We start from the raw sequence: 15,758 nt of genomic DNA on the forward strand, positions 1-15,758 counted from the left end.
GGTAAGATAAAGCTCATATTTAAAAACAACAAAAACAATTATAATGTACCTGAATTATCTAGTCCAAATAGAAAACATTTGTCTATGTTAGAAATATAATACTAAATTTCATTCTTGCTCATGCAAACTGCATAGACATACCACCACCACCACCCGTTAACTGTGTTAACTGCCTCTTTACACAAGTGGCTGTCAGTACTATACACCATCCTCTTTATACCTCTAAATTGAAAGTAATTAGTAGGCAAAGTCCTCAAAAGAATTCTGGTTTACAGTTTTGATCTAGACATACAGCTTTACTTACACTTGTGCCAAAACTACTAGATGATCTTTTTTCCAGTCACCAAAAGTGTATCTAAAAGACTTAATATTCCAGGTGCTGACCTGGTCTCAGACATATTTATGAAGTAGTTCTGAACCAGGAAATAGTCCCAGAGAACTCAACATCACTAAGCATGACTGCTTGTAGAATCAGGACATATGTAACTACAGGTTATCTCGCCATTTGTTTCAATGAAAATGCCACTTCCACAGCTGACACTGTGGCAACTTCCACAGCCTTCTTCAGATCCTTTCTGGACACTCACCCCAATTTCATCTTTCAAAAGATAATACCAATGCATGAGAAGTCTTACAGTTGATTTAAAGACAGTTCTAGTATCATTTAAAGAGACAGCTGGTCACTGCTTTACCTCACAGATTTAATCATCTCAAATGATATCTGAATCTTCATTCCACTCTATAATAATATATAGCTGCTTCATGACATGAAGCACGACCTCATGACACGAGCTTATTTAAAGGCTGAATGCAGGGGAAATTTTTTTTCCCACCACTTTTGGGGGAGGGGGGAAAGAAGGGAAAACAAAGTAAAACCAAGAACCTCCAACTCTTGATACTCAACAAGGTAAAAAAAAAAAAAAAACCTATCACCAAAGTAGACTTGGTTTCCAAGATGGAAATAAGACTTAAAGCTAGTTATAAAATTAAGAAAAAAGAGGGGGGGGAGGGGGGAATACACTTACCATCACCAAATCCATTGTATCCGTCACCACCCCCAAAGCTTCCTCTGCTCCCACCACCGCCACCACCACCCCCATAGCCTCCTGGAACACAAAACAGATGAGATTTTTTTCCTGCACACACATTAAGTATTAAAGCCAACAGACACAGCAAATGAAAAGTCACGTTTTGGAGAAACATTCCAGTCATCTACCTCTTCCGCCAAAGTTTCCTCCTCGGCCAAAGTTTCCACCACCACCTCCAAAGTTTCCACGACCCATGAAGTTGCCTGAGCCACCCCCACGACCTAAAAAATATTTTACTTAAATTACATTAATTGAAAACCAGTGCTACAAAATTATCATACATAATTCTAAATTTACCTCTCTGAGAACTAGCAGTCTGCATCTCTTGTTTTGAGAGTGCTTTTTTCACTTCACAGTTATGTCCATTTATAGTATGATATTTCTGAACTAGAGATAATTGTGAAATTGGAAAGTTAGAAAATCAAATCAGTACACCATAAAAACAGTACACCATAAAACACTAACAAAATGCCACTGTAAGGCATGAGCATAGTTTAAGTATTAGATCTACCCCATTTCTTGCAATATTGTCAAGCAGCTGATTTATGATAATATTACGTTCCATGCACTGCTTTTCTGAGAACTAAAGTTCATCCCCATGCCACTTCTCATTAAAGAATTACATACCAACAATTTTATCAACGGTATCATGATCATCAAAAGTTACAAAAGCAAAGCCTCTTTTCTTTCCGCTTTGCCTGTCTTCCATGACTTCTATAGTTTCAATCTTGCCATATTTTTCAAAGTATTCCCTTAAATTATACTCTTCTGTATCTTCTTTAATTCCACCAACAAATATTTTCTTTACTGTGAGATGTGCCCCAGGCTTTACAGAATCCTGCAATACCAAAAATGACATTCAGTGTTTTACATAACTTTATTGTTTCTTAATGCGTGCCTAGTTAACTGAAACACTAACTTACCTCCCTTGAAACTGCTCTCTTTGGTTCAACCACACGTCCATCAACCTTATGTGGTCGAGCACTCATTGCAGCATCTACCTCTTCCACACAAGAGTAAGTCACAAAGCCGAAGCCTCTGGAACGTTTTGTTTGTGGGTCTCTCATCACCTACAAAAATGTAGAAGAGACACTTCATTCCTATACTATATTAAGTACCTGTATCTTTCCAAAAGCACAAATATTTGACACCTTACCACACAATCCGTGAGCGTGCCCCATTTTTCAAAGTGCTCTCTCAAGCTATCATCTGTTGTTTCAAAGCTCAGACCCCCAATGAATAGCTTTCTCAGCTGCTCTGGCTCTTTAGGCTCATGGCCCTACAAAAGGAAAAAAGAAATACATTTCTGAATACAAACCACAGAGTTAAAATTCCACAGAATTACTAAAAATGATCTGTGCACATTCTAACTAAAAGTGGAACATATTTGCACGAAAACAATGACTTCTAATGGTTGTAGACAGCAGCACAGTGAGCTTAACACTTAATGAGGTGTGGTTTTAATTAAAACAGTAACTAGTTAACAACTTAAGAATGCTCAAATGCAAACAACAGTAAGAAGAAACTTCAAGGTACTAAATTGTTCTGTTCTCCCCCCCCCCACCCCCAGCAAAGCGCTTCCATTTTATGTCTATCTTAATTTCAAGTTGCAAATTGCTCTGTAGGGATTTGCAAAGAACCACTGCAAGATAAAAGGAAGCTTTAACACTTTATAAAACATAATCATGAGAAACTATCAAAAGCTTAAGAAAAGTGTTCAACATAAAATGTCCAAAACAAGGGTCTAGCCTTTTGTACCATCCAGTTTAAAACATTTAAAAAAATTCTTATTTCCATGCCTGTGTGAGGAAATTAATTCTTAGTTCCTTAAAAGTGCAAATTTTGTACTGAGATAACTTTGTTAGTTGAGAGACTACACAAACAAGAAAGTAGAAGTACTTATCTGGCTTTCAGTGTTGTGGGAAATACCGCCTAAATGTGAATCAGTTTGGACTTATCTTTATTAAGAAAATGAAACTGTAACAGGTGGTTAGGAATTTGATCATGAATGGGGACTAACTACTGGAGCAAGACTGGTATCTTAACAAGCATAGTTGAAACAAACTTCAGTGTAATTGAAGCTCTTGACAGTATTACCTACACCTGATCAGCCACATTTTAAAGTGTGCTAAAGTTTTCTATAGCACCCTTAAATGCAGGCTTAATAGTGCCTAAGTGCTTCTGCTTTCTTTCAGTGTTAGTTATTTTAGCGGGGCAGGAAATATCCCTGTACTTTTGACAGAAGTTTGGCAAGTCATTTTAACTTTTTCCCCACAAGACAAAGGCGACTTATAAATAAGACTTTAATGTAGTTGCTTGTTAACAATCAGATATTTCTGTGCATTCAAACCACTCCACAGCAAAGGTGCTGGCCAGAGCTGCTGCATGACTTCAATTCTGCAGCAGGAATGTGCAATAGGATCCACTGTTTCTGCTGCAATGAGTTAGTTTGGACTAGAAGCAGCACAAACTTGAGAGCTGAACTAGACAGATCAGATCACAGCCTTTTACATACACATCTTTGTATCTGTATTATACTTTTACATGCATCTTGCTTCAAATGTACACATGAAGTGCTTTAGCCCCTGTTGCTGTTTAAATAAAGGGGGGTGGGGGATCAGTCAGAAAAGTGTCTTGTACTACATTTGCCCTAGAGAGCAATGAAATTTGTGAAGCAATACATGGCAAAACGGTTTCTCAATTATACACTGCTTTGGATTCTTTTACTGCTTTTAGGATCCTTTTATAATCCAATGGTTTATAATGTTCAGATTGTACTACAAGAAACAATGCCTAAGATTATGGAGAGCTGGCTGGCAAGAGACTGCAGCTCTTATTTACACCCTCAAAACCAAGCAAGAGAGCCCCGATATTCTGGGTAACAACTTTCAATTTAAGGCACTGATTTTTTACAGTTCTCTGACTACTTATGGTTATGGGGTTGTCTATTAGCAATTCAGATCACTTCTACCTTGAAAAAATGACAACAGAACTCTTCAGGTCACTCCTGGCAGAAAAGGGCTTTGCTTTTCCTTCACATTTTTATTACATATGCAGGAACTGCAGTTCTCATTATGGAGGAAAAAGATTTGCTGTTACAGCTTCCCAAAGCCAACAGAAATTGTGTCGCACGCTGTGGCCACAGTCTTCCATCATAGGGAGACACTATTACCCTCAGAGCTTCTCTATGTTATAGCTTTCCACAGAAATGGAAGAAAACATTTTCTTAGGGAACAGGTATTTTTTTCAGGCGTTTTGCTCTTACTGGGGATAAGAGTGCCCAGGGTTTTCAGAGTGCTGCTCTCTATCATGCAGGATGCTACTTTTTAGTCCTTCAGCAATGGGCTAGTTGTAACAGCATTCTTCTGGGCAGCAAGCCCTGCACAACACAGTTCCTTTCCTCCTCCCTGTTGTAACTACTACATGGGCTGCAATAGGATTAGCAAGCTCCCTCCCACTCAGTCGATACCGCGAGCCAGCACGCCATTTCACAGTACTCAGTTTTCACCACGCGTTGGGGGGGGGAGGGGAAAGCTCAGCCTTCTTGCAGCCAGCAAATCACTTCGTTTCTTTCCATAAGCAGTTTACGGGAGTTCCCAAATATCTTTGCACATTCTGAGGAGGTGGGGACTTTTTCTCCTTCAGCCTTGCCTGGCAATTTTCCTCCCTCAAGCCAACGCTTTCCACAGCACCAACCGCCTCCATTTTGTGAGCAATCTCCTCTCCTCCACCCTCAATATGGAGTCGGAGAGGGGCGGGGCCACGGCGGAGCGGTACCGCGCGTGCGCAGTAGCGGCAGCTCCCCCCCTCCCCCGCCACGTCCCGGAGCCGCAGCGGCGCCGCGGGAGCGCCCCGCCCCGCCCGGCAGCGCGCAGCCGCCGCCAGCGCGGCCCGCGAGCCCGGAGGCCGCCGCCAGCGGCCGGCATGTCAGGAAGGCATTTCGTTCCCTCCGCAACATCCTTTCTCGAAGTAGCTGTTCGAACTACAGCCTCCCACGCCCTGTCTAAACCCAAAACACGCAGTTCAGTCTACCTGTACCTCCTTTTCAGCAGGGGAGGGGAAAAAAAAAACCCACGATAGCACCGCCTTTCCCCTCCCAGCCAAGCGACTCCTGTAAAAGTTCTTTTCTGTCGAAAAGGTCTCACAATTTTGGCACAATGCTGCCGGTACACTGTATCACTTTTATCCCGTGTTAGCCAGAAACTTAATTTTCATATGACAGGGGCTTTGAATAATCAACATTTTGAAGTTGCAGTACTTCCGTCAGAAGGCACTGTCCTCACACCACTCCCATGTGCTATATCTTTATGAAAAAGCTAACACCAACAACTTTCCACAGAATGCCTCTCACCATACCGAAGTTTATCTGCAGCGAAACCTGTAAAGTTAAACTGCCCAATCCCCCAGGCAGTCCAATCTTGGACTATCTCCTGAAACTCAAAAACTTACAGACAACCAGGGCCTAATAAACGTTCTCTGTGAAACATTTTCTCTATTAACTTAATAGCTTTTAAGTACCTTCCAGGCAAAGTTACTTTTGTTAACTACAAAAGCTTGTTTTGCAGGCAGCTGAGTAACCAAAGTTATATTGTATCCAAAACCCAAACCTAACCTGATAATTGATGCATTCTTTTCAGAAGGACTTTACACACAATACTTTGATACAAAAAAAACTTAGGCTACAGGATACATGTAACTCAATAAGGTTTGTTCAAAACTATGTACCTGCCCTCTCAGATTACACTAGCGTATCATCTCCAGAAAAAGATGGTTTAAATAGCTAAAAATATCCAGCCCTGCTGGAAAACAGGCATTGGAAAGGAAACAAATCAATATAAAGAGTCAGAAAATGGCTCAGTTAGAGGCTATATAAACATATTTAACATCCTCTTTGTTGGGCTTAAAATTATTTTTTCTGAACAGTACCAAGGCTTTCTTTTCCCCTCCCATTCCTGCACCCTGCCCCATCCTTCCAGAACAGTCCCAATCTTCACCACACACCTCATTCAGTCTACATTTCTGCTAGAAACAAGAGAAAACAATTATTTTTACTTAGTACAACATCATTTTCATCTGCAGTATCAGGCAACCATTTGTATTAAAAATTATTCCCATTAAAAACAGAATTTTGAAGATCAGAAGAAAAATCAAGTTCCTGCTGATGTTCTAAGTGCAAAAAACTCTTAAAAAATTGCTACACCCTGTTCCAATCACGAACAATAAAGACATATTTGATCACTTTTGTTATAACAGAAAACTAGGAAAGTAAAATTTCCCCATTATGTTTAACACTCAACTCCTTAAAATTTTATTTATTTTTTTGTATTTTAAGGAGTTATTTTGCTAATACGGGGATGAAGACAGCAGAAAAAAGCTCAGAACTAATCCATCAGATGGAAATAGTCAAGTTTTGTTACTCTTTTCTCCTCAAAACTACATTTTTTAATGGAAAAAGGCAATAGTCTCACCTGTGAGGACCTTCTTCCTTTCCTCTTGTAGTCTTCAACCTCTCTTTCTTCCTTAAGAGTAGCCATTTTGGAAGGGTACTCTGAATCAGCCTTTCTTTTAAATCTAGGAAACCTAGAAAACAGGTTGGATAAGTCAACACTTACCCCAAATCCTAGAAAACAGGGCCTTCTCTGGCTGGAACAAATGGCTTTACAGGAGAAAATGGGGGAGGGGTAAAATTAAAAATATAAATATTTAAAAGGGTAGAGTAAAAATCCTCAGTCTATTTTGCTCACAGTTATGAAGAGCTGCAGAAGGAACATCTGCTATCCTACTAAAGGTCTGTTTATAACTGTCAGAATAACTAGGAATAATCTAAAACATAAATCTGTAGGAAAAAACTATGTTAAATATTGTTTTACGTAACTATCATGAATACAACTGGTACAGGGCAAGCAAATTCCACTTTTGCTATCCAAATCAAATTCTACTTCTCTAGAGTTCATGCCTGAAATATTTAATGTTTTACAAACAAGGCTTATTAGCAGTAATCTTATGCATGGTCTACTGTTATCAGTGACCCAACAGCCTACAAAACTGGAACACCAGAGGATGCATTAAAAATGCTTTCTGCACTGAAAAATATTTTCCTTAAAATATCAGCACAAAAATTTTGTATTGATTTGATTCTTGCAAGGTTAGAAACTTTAATAGTTGACCACTAGTAATCTGTATTATAGTACTGGTCAATTGGCATAGTCCTTTGCTTCCAAATTACGTATTTAATTACTACCCAATGTTCTATTTACATGTCTAACTGCTCACAGTAAAGATGTTAACATATTTATGTAACATGTCATTGCAAAAAGAAGCAAGTATTTCACAAATAAGGTTAGTTAATGAATCCATATGTAAGCATTCAAACAAAAAAGCATGTTCCCTTTAATCTTTATTATATCAAGTTTACTCAGATCATTAAGTTACTTAATTTGTCTTACTATACTGTATTAGTATCTCTGGGAACAATTCATGGTTAATTTGGATGTTGCTTAAAATTTATTACAGTAGCCAAAGTAGAACACTCTAATGAATAATGTGCTACTGTAAAATTCCATTTGTGCTACATGAAAATCACTGATATTTACAAGATTAGGTGTATTTTTAAAGTTTTATTCCTTGCAAACACTATATTGGGAAAGACAGGCAGGTTTCTTAATGACCAGTATGTACTGTTCTACAGAGTGAAAATTATTACTTAAAATAATTCCATGTTGAAATACAGCTTCAAATTAAGATCTTCAAATTAAATCTGGTTGCAAAATCACAAGCATCATGATTAACAATTTTTAAAGTTTTTATGAAGTAACATTAAGACTTTTGTATACCTCTCTACAGAAGTGTTAAGCCTGCTCTTGAAATCCTTCAAGCCAAACATTAGCAAAAGGAGAGCAGATAGGGCAGTTTTGTAACACCTCCTGAGCTGTTAAATTCCTTAAAGCATGCTGGGGAGGTATGAAACAGAATACTGACAAGTCAAAAGCTTTTGAAAAAGTAGCTGTATGGCAACATTAATCTTTGGGAATTGTTAGGGAGAGAAGGGATAAGCCTATTTAGGTATCTACCGAAGACATGAAAAGTATGCAGTCCCTCTCTCATACTGTCACCTGCTGCTTTCCCCAGTGGGACTCCATGTTGGCCAGCTCATAGGCGTAATCTCTGCTATGATGGCCTCCGAAGACCAGATGGGCAAAAGAATTGTCTCATTGCTAATACATACTATCCACTAAAGAGGAACACAGCCCTATTCCTACTTTTAATCACAGAAACTTAAGACATTTTTATACTGTTTTTTATACTTGCTATCAACAAAATACTGTATTCAACTTTAATTTAAGATATTCAAAACATTTTTATCAACTGAGTTAAACTAGCATTGAAACAGTTGTATACTACAACTTAACCACAGAACTGAAAGTAATCTCAGAACAAATTTGCTAGCTATAGTGAACAGAAAGCCACTAGGGGATGCCTCATTACTCAAAGGAATTTATACTACTACATCTCTTACAGAGGCAATAAGCAAGATAGTAGAGGGGAAACAGACATTCCCAAGATGAAAGTTTACCTGTCCATTCAGAGAATACTATGGAGATGTATTGGTCTTTTTTGTATATAGCTAAAGTTGGACCTAATGTGCATACAGTATATCGTGCCAAACCTAAGAGTTAAAGCAGCAAAACAATAGATTTTCAGCTTTAAGTGTGTTGGCAGTTTATTCCCAACGCCAACAGGAACGTCTGCTGGGAAAAAAACAAGAAGATATTAGCTTAATAACTTATGTGATGGGTTTCCAAACTTTATTGAAGCATGTTCAAATGCTCTGAAGTCATCATCCCTCCCATTTGTCAAACTATGCAACAACCCTGAAGCAACTAAAACAATTGCTTACATGGAAAGTGGAGTTATTTTTAGCTGTTTTGCTAAGGGATCCAGTTTCTTCTCTACTTTTAAGGCAGGAACAGAAGCTAGTGTGAGCTGTTGGTTTCTCTGTTCTCAATTCTACGAGGCTTCAGCTTGCAATAAAGGAAGGGGCCAAGATGCCCAAGAAATATACTGCAACAATTTTGCTCACCATGCATTACTTACAAACAGTTGAGCAAAAATCTTAGGTTTTGAGGGAAAAGGGAAGAAAAGCAAAGGGGCTACTGTTACAGTATCTTCCCTCTGGGTAGGATGTGGATGACTGCCCTAGTACAAATTTAATCGCAATTTCATTCAAGTCAAGGAAACTTTGAACCAAGCTCTGCGCGGGACTGTTTCTTTGTGTTGTCTAACAGGATCATGGCGGGAGGCCACTGAATGTCGTGGCTCTTGTACATGTACAGTTGGGGGGGGGGGGGGCTTGGAAAGGAGAAAGGGAAACGAGAAAGCATCTGAGAGAGCTTTGCGGTAAGCTTTCCCCCCTTCCCGGTCAGCAAAAGCTCGCTACACGTGTTAATTCCCCTCGGGAAGAGGGGGCCTAGGGAGGTGCTGCTACGTGTACTAGGCCTTTTTTCCAGCGAGGAGCAAGGGACGGCCCTGTACAACCGTATTGCTTTAAAAGTCTCTTCCCAAAAAAACGGGTTGGAGAAGAATATCCCTGGCGCAGTACTGCGGGTAGCTTTTACCGGGGCCGTACAGGGAGAACGGGAACAATGACATCTCTGTGTCTGGGACTCATCCCCCTCCACCATCACCCTCGCCCGAACACGCGCCGAAGCATTTCGGTCTCCCCCAAGGATGGCAAAAGGGAGCTCTGATGCCCACAGCCCTGTCGCAAGTCGAGGGCCAGCCCCGCGCCACCCACCCACGCGCTGGAGCGCAGCGAAATGGCGGCCGCAGCCACCGTGCCCCAGGGGCCGTACGGAGGAAGCGCAGCCACCCCGCGCCCTCCCCCTTCCTCCCAGCGACCGCCATTGCAGGCTAATGCGCCATTCCGCAGCGAGAAGGGAAGTGAGCCCGGAGCGCGGGGGAAGCCCAGCAAAAAGGCAACGGCGGTCGCCGCTCAGCGAAGGCGGCGGGAAGCGCAAAGAGCACCACTGTGGCCCCTTCCCCCCAAGCCCCCTCCTTCAGCCCGGCGCGCCCAGCACCTCCTTCCCGCCCAGGACACTAGCGGAGAGCTTAAGCATCTCTACTAGTGTGGGGGGCAGGGAAGGCCGCTTCATCTCCCCTTCCTCCCTTGCCTCAGCTTAGCTTAACAGGTCCCGCTCCCTCCACGCGGTAGGCAATTACCTCCATTTTGTGACCGGACTCGCCTCCTTCGGTATCAATATGGAGCCGAGAGGAAGAGGAGGGGGAGGGCGGAGGAGGGGTCACGTGACGGGAAGGCGGGTTCCGGGCGCCGCGCGCGCTCGGGCTCGCGGCGGGGGGACGGGACGGTAATCGCAGCCGCGCGCGGCGGCTGTTCCCTCTTTCTTCTCCCCCTCCCCTCCCCCCGCCGCTCGCCGCCCCCCCCCCCCCCCCGCGGCGGCTGTTCCCTCTTTCTTCTCCCCCTCCCCTCCCCCCGCCGCTCGCCGCCCCTCCCCCCGCCCCGCAGTGCCGCCAGCCCTGGGCCGCGCTCGGCGGCGCAGACCCTTCCCCACCCAGAGAGGGAAAAAGGAAGGGAGCGGGAACAGCCGAAGAGGGAAGGTGGGAAAGGGGGAGTAGAGGTGAGATAAGATAAGATATAACCGTGCCAGCGTTCAGTTAAGCTTCTTCCCGCCCTCGTCGGTCACACGCCTGCCGCTGGCCTAGCGCGCTAACCGCCGCCCGCTGTGGGGGTGGCGGCGCCGCCGACGCGCAGCCGTTAGTGGTGGCGCACTGGCGGGCACCGCCTCTCGCCTTCAGCACGTCAGGCCGCCGCCCGCCCCTACTGCCTTCATCACGCGGGCCGGGAGCCCTGCCCGCCGGGTCTCCCGCACGGGCGGCTGGCTGCGGCCCTAGGCGCCGTTGTGGAAGGGGAGCCACCGAGACGTTGACCTTGACGAAAATTATTAATCGGACGGGTTAGAATACTTTTATAGGAGAGGGAAAAAAAAGGGGGGGGGGAAGGTTGTGATACAGAGTTCTGCAGGAGAACCACAGTATGCCCGAGTGGGGCCCAAGACCTTCAAAATGAAGTTATTTGCCTCCGTGCATTGGTTTAATCCTAGAGGTCCTGCGAAGAGGCAATGAAAAGATTGCTTTCTAGAGAATGTTCAGCAGGTAGCCTTTGAAAGTGAGAGAGGTTAAAGTATTTCGGTTTGGATATCAGAGCAAGTAAAGGCAGTCAGTTTGACAAACCTCTATAGTTTTTTAAGCAGAAGCATCACTTGTATCTTGTTTTACTGGTGTTTGTGATCAAAAACTAGCATAAAGAGTTGAAAAAAAGGTTATGTAGAATAAACATATAGAATAAAACAGGTTGAATAGTTAAGCACATACATAACTAACTTTTCCTTATTGAAAAATGACACCAGAAAAAAAGCATTATAAAAACCTACCTGTAAAAGTCATCTTTGCTCCACAGTCTTAGTTATCTCTATCCTCACTGTACCAGTAGCCATTTCAGTAGGATCACCTAACTTAGGCAGGAGTTGGCATTTATCCCTTTTTAAAATACCTTTATGGCCAGTGGATATTGTTTCACTGAAAGGTTTTTAGATGGGTGCCCCCCATTTAAAATGTTTGACTGAAAGGGTTATCAGTCAGTGGGAAGAAGCTTAGTATGAGCCACCCATTTCCTTTCTTTGCTTGTGTCTGTAACCTGCAGTTCCTACAAAAAAATTGAGAAGAGATAATCTCTGAGTTTCAGGTGAGCATCTTTAGTTTACTCCAGTTTGTGCAAAAGTGTCAAAACCTGTTTGATTTCTCTAGCCGAAGAGAATTTTCCTAACATGTATGTAAATTTTGAATAAGTTTAGAAATGTTCCCACAGCCATTGTGTAATGAAAGTGGGAGCAGAAGTGTTTATGTAGATCATTACTATATTTTGATTGTTCTCTGCGAGAAGATAGGTGACTTCCTAGGAAGTGGAACTCACTGGAAATCTCAGCAGCCTCTAGATAGTCTTTGCATTGAGGCTAAAACCAACAATTTCTTATCTTCCTTTCTTCTCCACCAAAGTCTACTACCCAGCTTTAACTTTTATTTCAAATAAAAGTCTTCATGTATGTGTCTTTTTTGTTGCCTGTACTCATGATTTTGTCACCGACAGGATGAGAATACTGTGAGAGAGACAACAGTACTGGCTAAATATATGTCTTAAAATACTCGTTGGTTGCAAAGATTTTTGTTAGTTTTTATGAGAAGTGCCTCATAGAATTTGAAGAATTTGAGGCCTTCATTACTTTGATTTTCATTTTAAATTCACAGTTAAGCATCACTCATGGAGACTGATTGGCTTGTGGTCTGTTTGCATAGCCATAGGCAGATCAGGTTTGAATTCTAYAGTTCTGTCATCCAGCACTTCAGGTAAGCCATTGCTTACACATAAGCAATGAATGAATGTAATCATTTTATAATACTGTGCTCTCTACACTGATATAAAAGACAAACCAGTAAAAGAGGGAGAGGCCTATTTTACAAAGATTTACAGTTGCTTGTGAAAATTATCCACAAGTCAGATCCTAGATAAAAAATTATAATTTTGATTTCAAGCAAACAGTCTTCTGCTAGTAAAGTGTTTTCAAGTTTGTTGGTATCTGGTAGACTATTGCTTTCCATTTTGGATCACACATTTGCTTAAAAGAAAATACAGTGTTTAATACACTTGTGTCTATTTTGGCTGATGCAGTTTCACGTTATGCAGCAAATGCAGCAGTAGGTGACCTATGCAGGTGGCTAGCATGCTATTTTTTTTTCCTAGCAGTGTTTGCAAACATATACTCTCTTCTTTGTAAGCCAAAGGAAAGGTAAATTGTACCAGCTTCAATAAAAGTGGGAAAGACTTTTAACTTTTGTATATTTCTGTGGCTGAAATTTGTTTTCATTGCCCTTTTTTCTTTTTCGTTTAACTCTTACATAATACTAGTTTGTGAAATGAATCTTTGGGTACAAAAGTACTATTATTGGTGAAGTTATCCAACTTTTTTTTTTTTTTTGGTGTTACATGGAGGTTAGGATGTGACCACCAAACCAGTCTTTAATTCTGGTCTCTGGAGTAGTAATGTTAACGAACCAATTCACTGAAACAAGTGCATTTTTTGTAAGCCTCTTAGACTGCAGAAACAAAAGGACTCGTTATTGATTAAATGGTAGTATTGTGATGATAGTTTTACAAGTGTAGTTTGTTTAAATGTACTGAAATTTCATACTTTGAAAAGCACACAAACTATAATCTTGGCAAGGAGGCCTGAGTACTGTATAGTAAAAAACTAAAGTGAGCTGCAGGACAAAAGATTGTCTAACATTCAATTCTTCTTTTTTTCTGTATTGTAGATATATGGTCTACTTAAATATGGATAAATGTTACTGCAGACACTTGACTATTGTGCAAGCATCTGTAGATTCTGCTATCTTCTTTATATAGAAGCCATTGTTTTCATCTCTGCGTTTGATTTAAACGGCCAAGCTTCACTGAACAAAGACAGGATAATATATTAGTGTAAAGTCTGATAACATTTTGGCAATTGTAGTTGTACTTGTAGGCAATCCAGGCTGCAAGAATACCTTTCACTTCATTAATTTAAAAATACCTAGAACCAACAGTCTGGTTATTGATATCAGAATGAGCAGTGTGATTATGTTACAGTATTTGCTTTATTTCAGAAATTGGAAATAATGGTTTCTGTCTCTGTCTCTGCATATATATGTACATACACATGTGCATACATACTGAGAAACAACAAATCCTAAAGGCCCTTTCCACTTCAGATGATGCCAGTCCAAGTGTCTAATGTCTCAGAACTCTGGCAGTCTCTACAGGACGTAGTTACAGTGGTTTTGCGATGGTATTTCCACTTTCTGCTTTTTTCTGCAGAAGTTACAGAATGTACATAGACACATCAGTTGCTTCAATTTAGAGTCTCCCATATTAACTTTAATAATTGATAAAGGTGAGTGTGAGTTAATATGCCAGTCTGTCAGCTAGTATCTCTGAAGCAAAGGCACATGTCCTTGTCTGTCGCCCTAATACTGGAGTAATTTCTAGCAAACAGAGAATAACACCAAACTCTTGCAACTAAGTTCATTAAACTCCATTTGTCTGACTTTAGATCAGTTTTGCATGACTTACATTCCTCAAGAGCTCCGTCTCAGAGCTGTGACCCAGGAAATGAGAGATATCAAACAATTAGCAACTAGTTCAATTAAAAATACTTTTAGACTGCTTTTCCTTTGTATATTTTGTTTTCATTCAGGGACAGGGGATGAATTCTTTTTACAGTTGTATCCCCATATAAAATGCTTATTCTTTAGAATAATTTATATGTGCACCAGATGTGTAAGCCTATACTTACTAGATGGAAAATAATCCTGCATTTTGGATTACTGTAAAATGAATACTGTTTCCTAAACAATTCTTTCCAGCTGCTTTGCCTTTCTTTGAATGCTAGTCAAATCTGAACATAGTTAGACTCTATTTTATTCCACAACCTGCTTTCACTGTGTTTTCTCTGAATTTTCATCTTAAAATATTATTTACTTGAACCCTGCTGACAGAAATTAAAAGAAAAGCCACTCATTGGGAATGATTTTCCAGGCCTTATTAGGACTACCAAAACAATAAGACCTCCAGCAATGAAAAAAAGACAGCCTGCTGAGATGCCATTATAGCATAGTTGGCTGTATAACTTTGTGCCCAAGAAACTCACATTTATTGCCTGGATCTTAGGGTAGGGGGAATTCTACTGTTACTAACAAAGTTGTACTCTAGACAAAGTGTAAAGCTGTCATGTTAAAGTGTCAACCACTGTATTTAAGGAGCTTACTTTATATAAAATAATGTAAGCCTAGCATATGCTATGCTGCTTGATTTACCCTAGGCTCTAGGGTAAATTCAGGGCTTTGTTAAAAGCAGCATGCTTTCTTTATGCTAGACTGTTTTTGTTAGAAAACATGTATATTTTCTTTAAATCTAGATCAAATAGGGGCATATTTATTGTCAGGGGAAGAAAAAATGTGATTTTTCAACAGCTTCAGTCCTGTTGAGATAGCCACCTATACTTGAAAACTCCAGGTAAAATGAAAATTAATATTTTGTGTTTGAGGTGCCAATGCATGAGGAGTCAACTGTGCTAAAATCTATTTAATAAAATCATTGCAATGTGGAAAAAGGTAAGAAATTCTGGAATGATATTTAATCAGGGTTCATTTTGTCTACACAGGAAGAAAAAAGCTTAAGATGTATAGGAAAGAAGAATGGAGGACATAGCAGGTAATATCTGCTCTTCAAATCAAAACTTTTAAAAGCAATATAAGATTATACTTGATCTTAATATTCATTCCTTGTTACTAAGATTTGGAAAACACTAGTAAGCAGTAATTGTACTACTAGGTAAAGAATAAATATTATTAATATACATATTAATAATATTATTAAATATGGTACAGTTTAGGGGAGGAACTGCAGGTGGATTTCCTGCTTGCCAAACTATCTGTGCAAGAGAGTAGGGCAGAGGAAATAAATCTTGTTCTTTCCTTGACTGCAATGCAGATCTAGCTCTGGGAGGGGTTTTCAGATCTGCACAGCTCAAACACATGGTCAGTATTCAACCAATAGTTAGT

General features: G+C 40.7%; 1 protein-coding gene and 1 long non-coding RNA gene across 16 annotated transcripts in view; one reads left to right on the forward strand and one right to left on the reverse strand.

Annotated features, from left to right (window-relative positions):
- The window catches only part of HNRNPA3 (heterogeneous nuclear ribonucleoprotein A3), an 18,429-nt gene extending 7,599 nt beyond the window's left edge, over window positions 1-10,830 (reverse strand). The window contains exons 1-9 of one of the 14 annotated variants that reach the window (XM_026075923.1): window positions 10,746-10,829; window positions 8,662-8,754; window positions 6,557-6,668; window positions 2,245-2,367; window positions 2,012-2,158; window positions 1,716-1,926; window positions 1,386-1,475; window positions 1,217-1,324; window positions 1,026-1,136 (exon numbers count right to left, since the gene is read on the reverse strand). In XM_026075923.1, the coding sequence (XP_025931708.1) occupies window positions 1,026-1,136; window positions 1,217-1,324; window positions 1,386-1,475; window positions 1,716-1,926; window positions 2,012-2,158; window positions 2,245-2,367; window positions 6,557-6,668; window positions 8,662-8,669 (910 nt within the window). In that variant the 5' untranslated portion in view covers window positions 8,670-8,754; window positions 10,746-10,829. Of the gene's footprint in view, window positions 1-1,025; window positions 1,137-1,216; window positions 1,325-1,385; window positions 1,476-1,715; window positions 1,927-2,011; window positions 2,159-2,244; window positions 2,368-6,556; window positions 6,669-7,921; window positions 8,138-8,200; window positions 8,610-8,661; window positions 8,837-10,258; window positions 10,283-10,307; window positions 10,435-10,745 lie in introns of those variants that run through there. The other 13 variants (XM_026075920.1, XM_026075932.1, XM_026075902.1 and 10 more) reach the window with 13 other exon arrangements.
- Window positions 10,594-15,758, forward strand: part of LOC112970988 — a 38,365-nt gene continuing 33,200 nt past the window's right edge. The window contains exons 1-3 of one of the 2 annotated variants that reach the window (XR_003255216.1): window positions 10,594-10,723; window positions 11,806-11,847; window positions 15,359-15,408. This is a non-coding gene — a long non-coding RNA (uncharacterized LOC112970988). Of the gene's footprint in view, window positions 10,724-10,903; window positions 11,060-11,805; window positions 11,848-15,358; window positions 15,409-15,758 lie in introns of those variants that run through there. The other variant, XR_003255217.1, reaches the window with a different exon arrangement.

The sequence above is a fragment of the Apteryx rowi genome, unplaced genomic scaffold (assembly GCF_003343035.1).
Source record: "Apteryx rowi isolate R43461 unplaced genomic scaffold, aptRow1 scaffold_110, whole genome shotgun sequence".
NCBI classification, from domain to species: domain Eukaryota; kingdom Metazoa; phylum Chordata; class Aves; order Apterygiformes; family Apterygidae; genus Apteryx; species Apteryx rowi.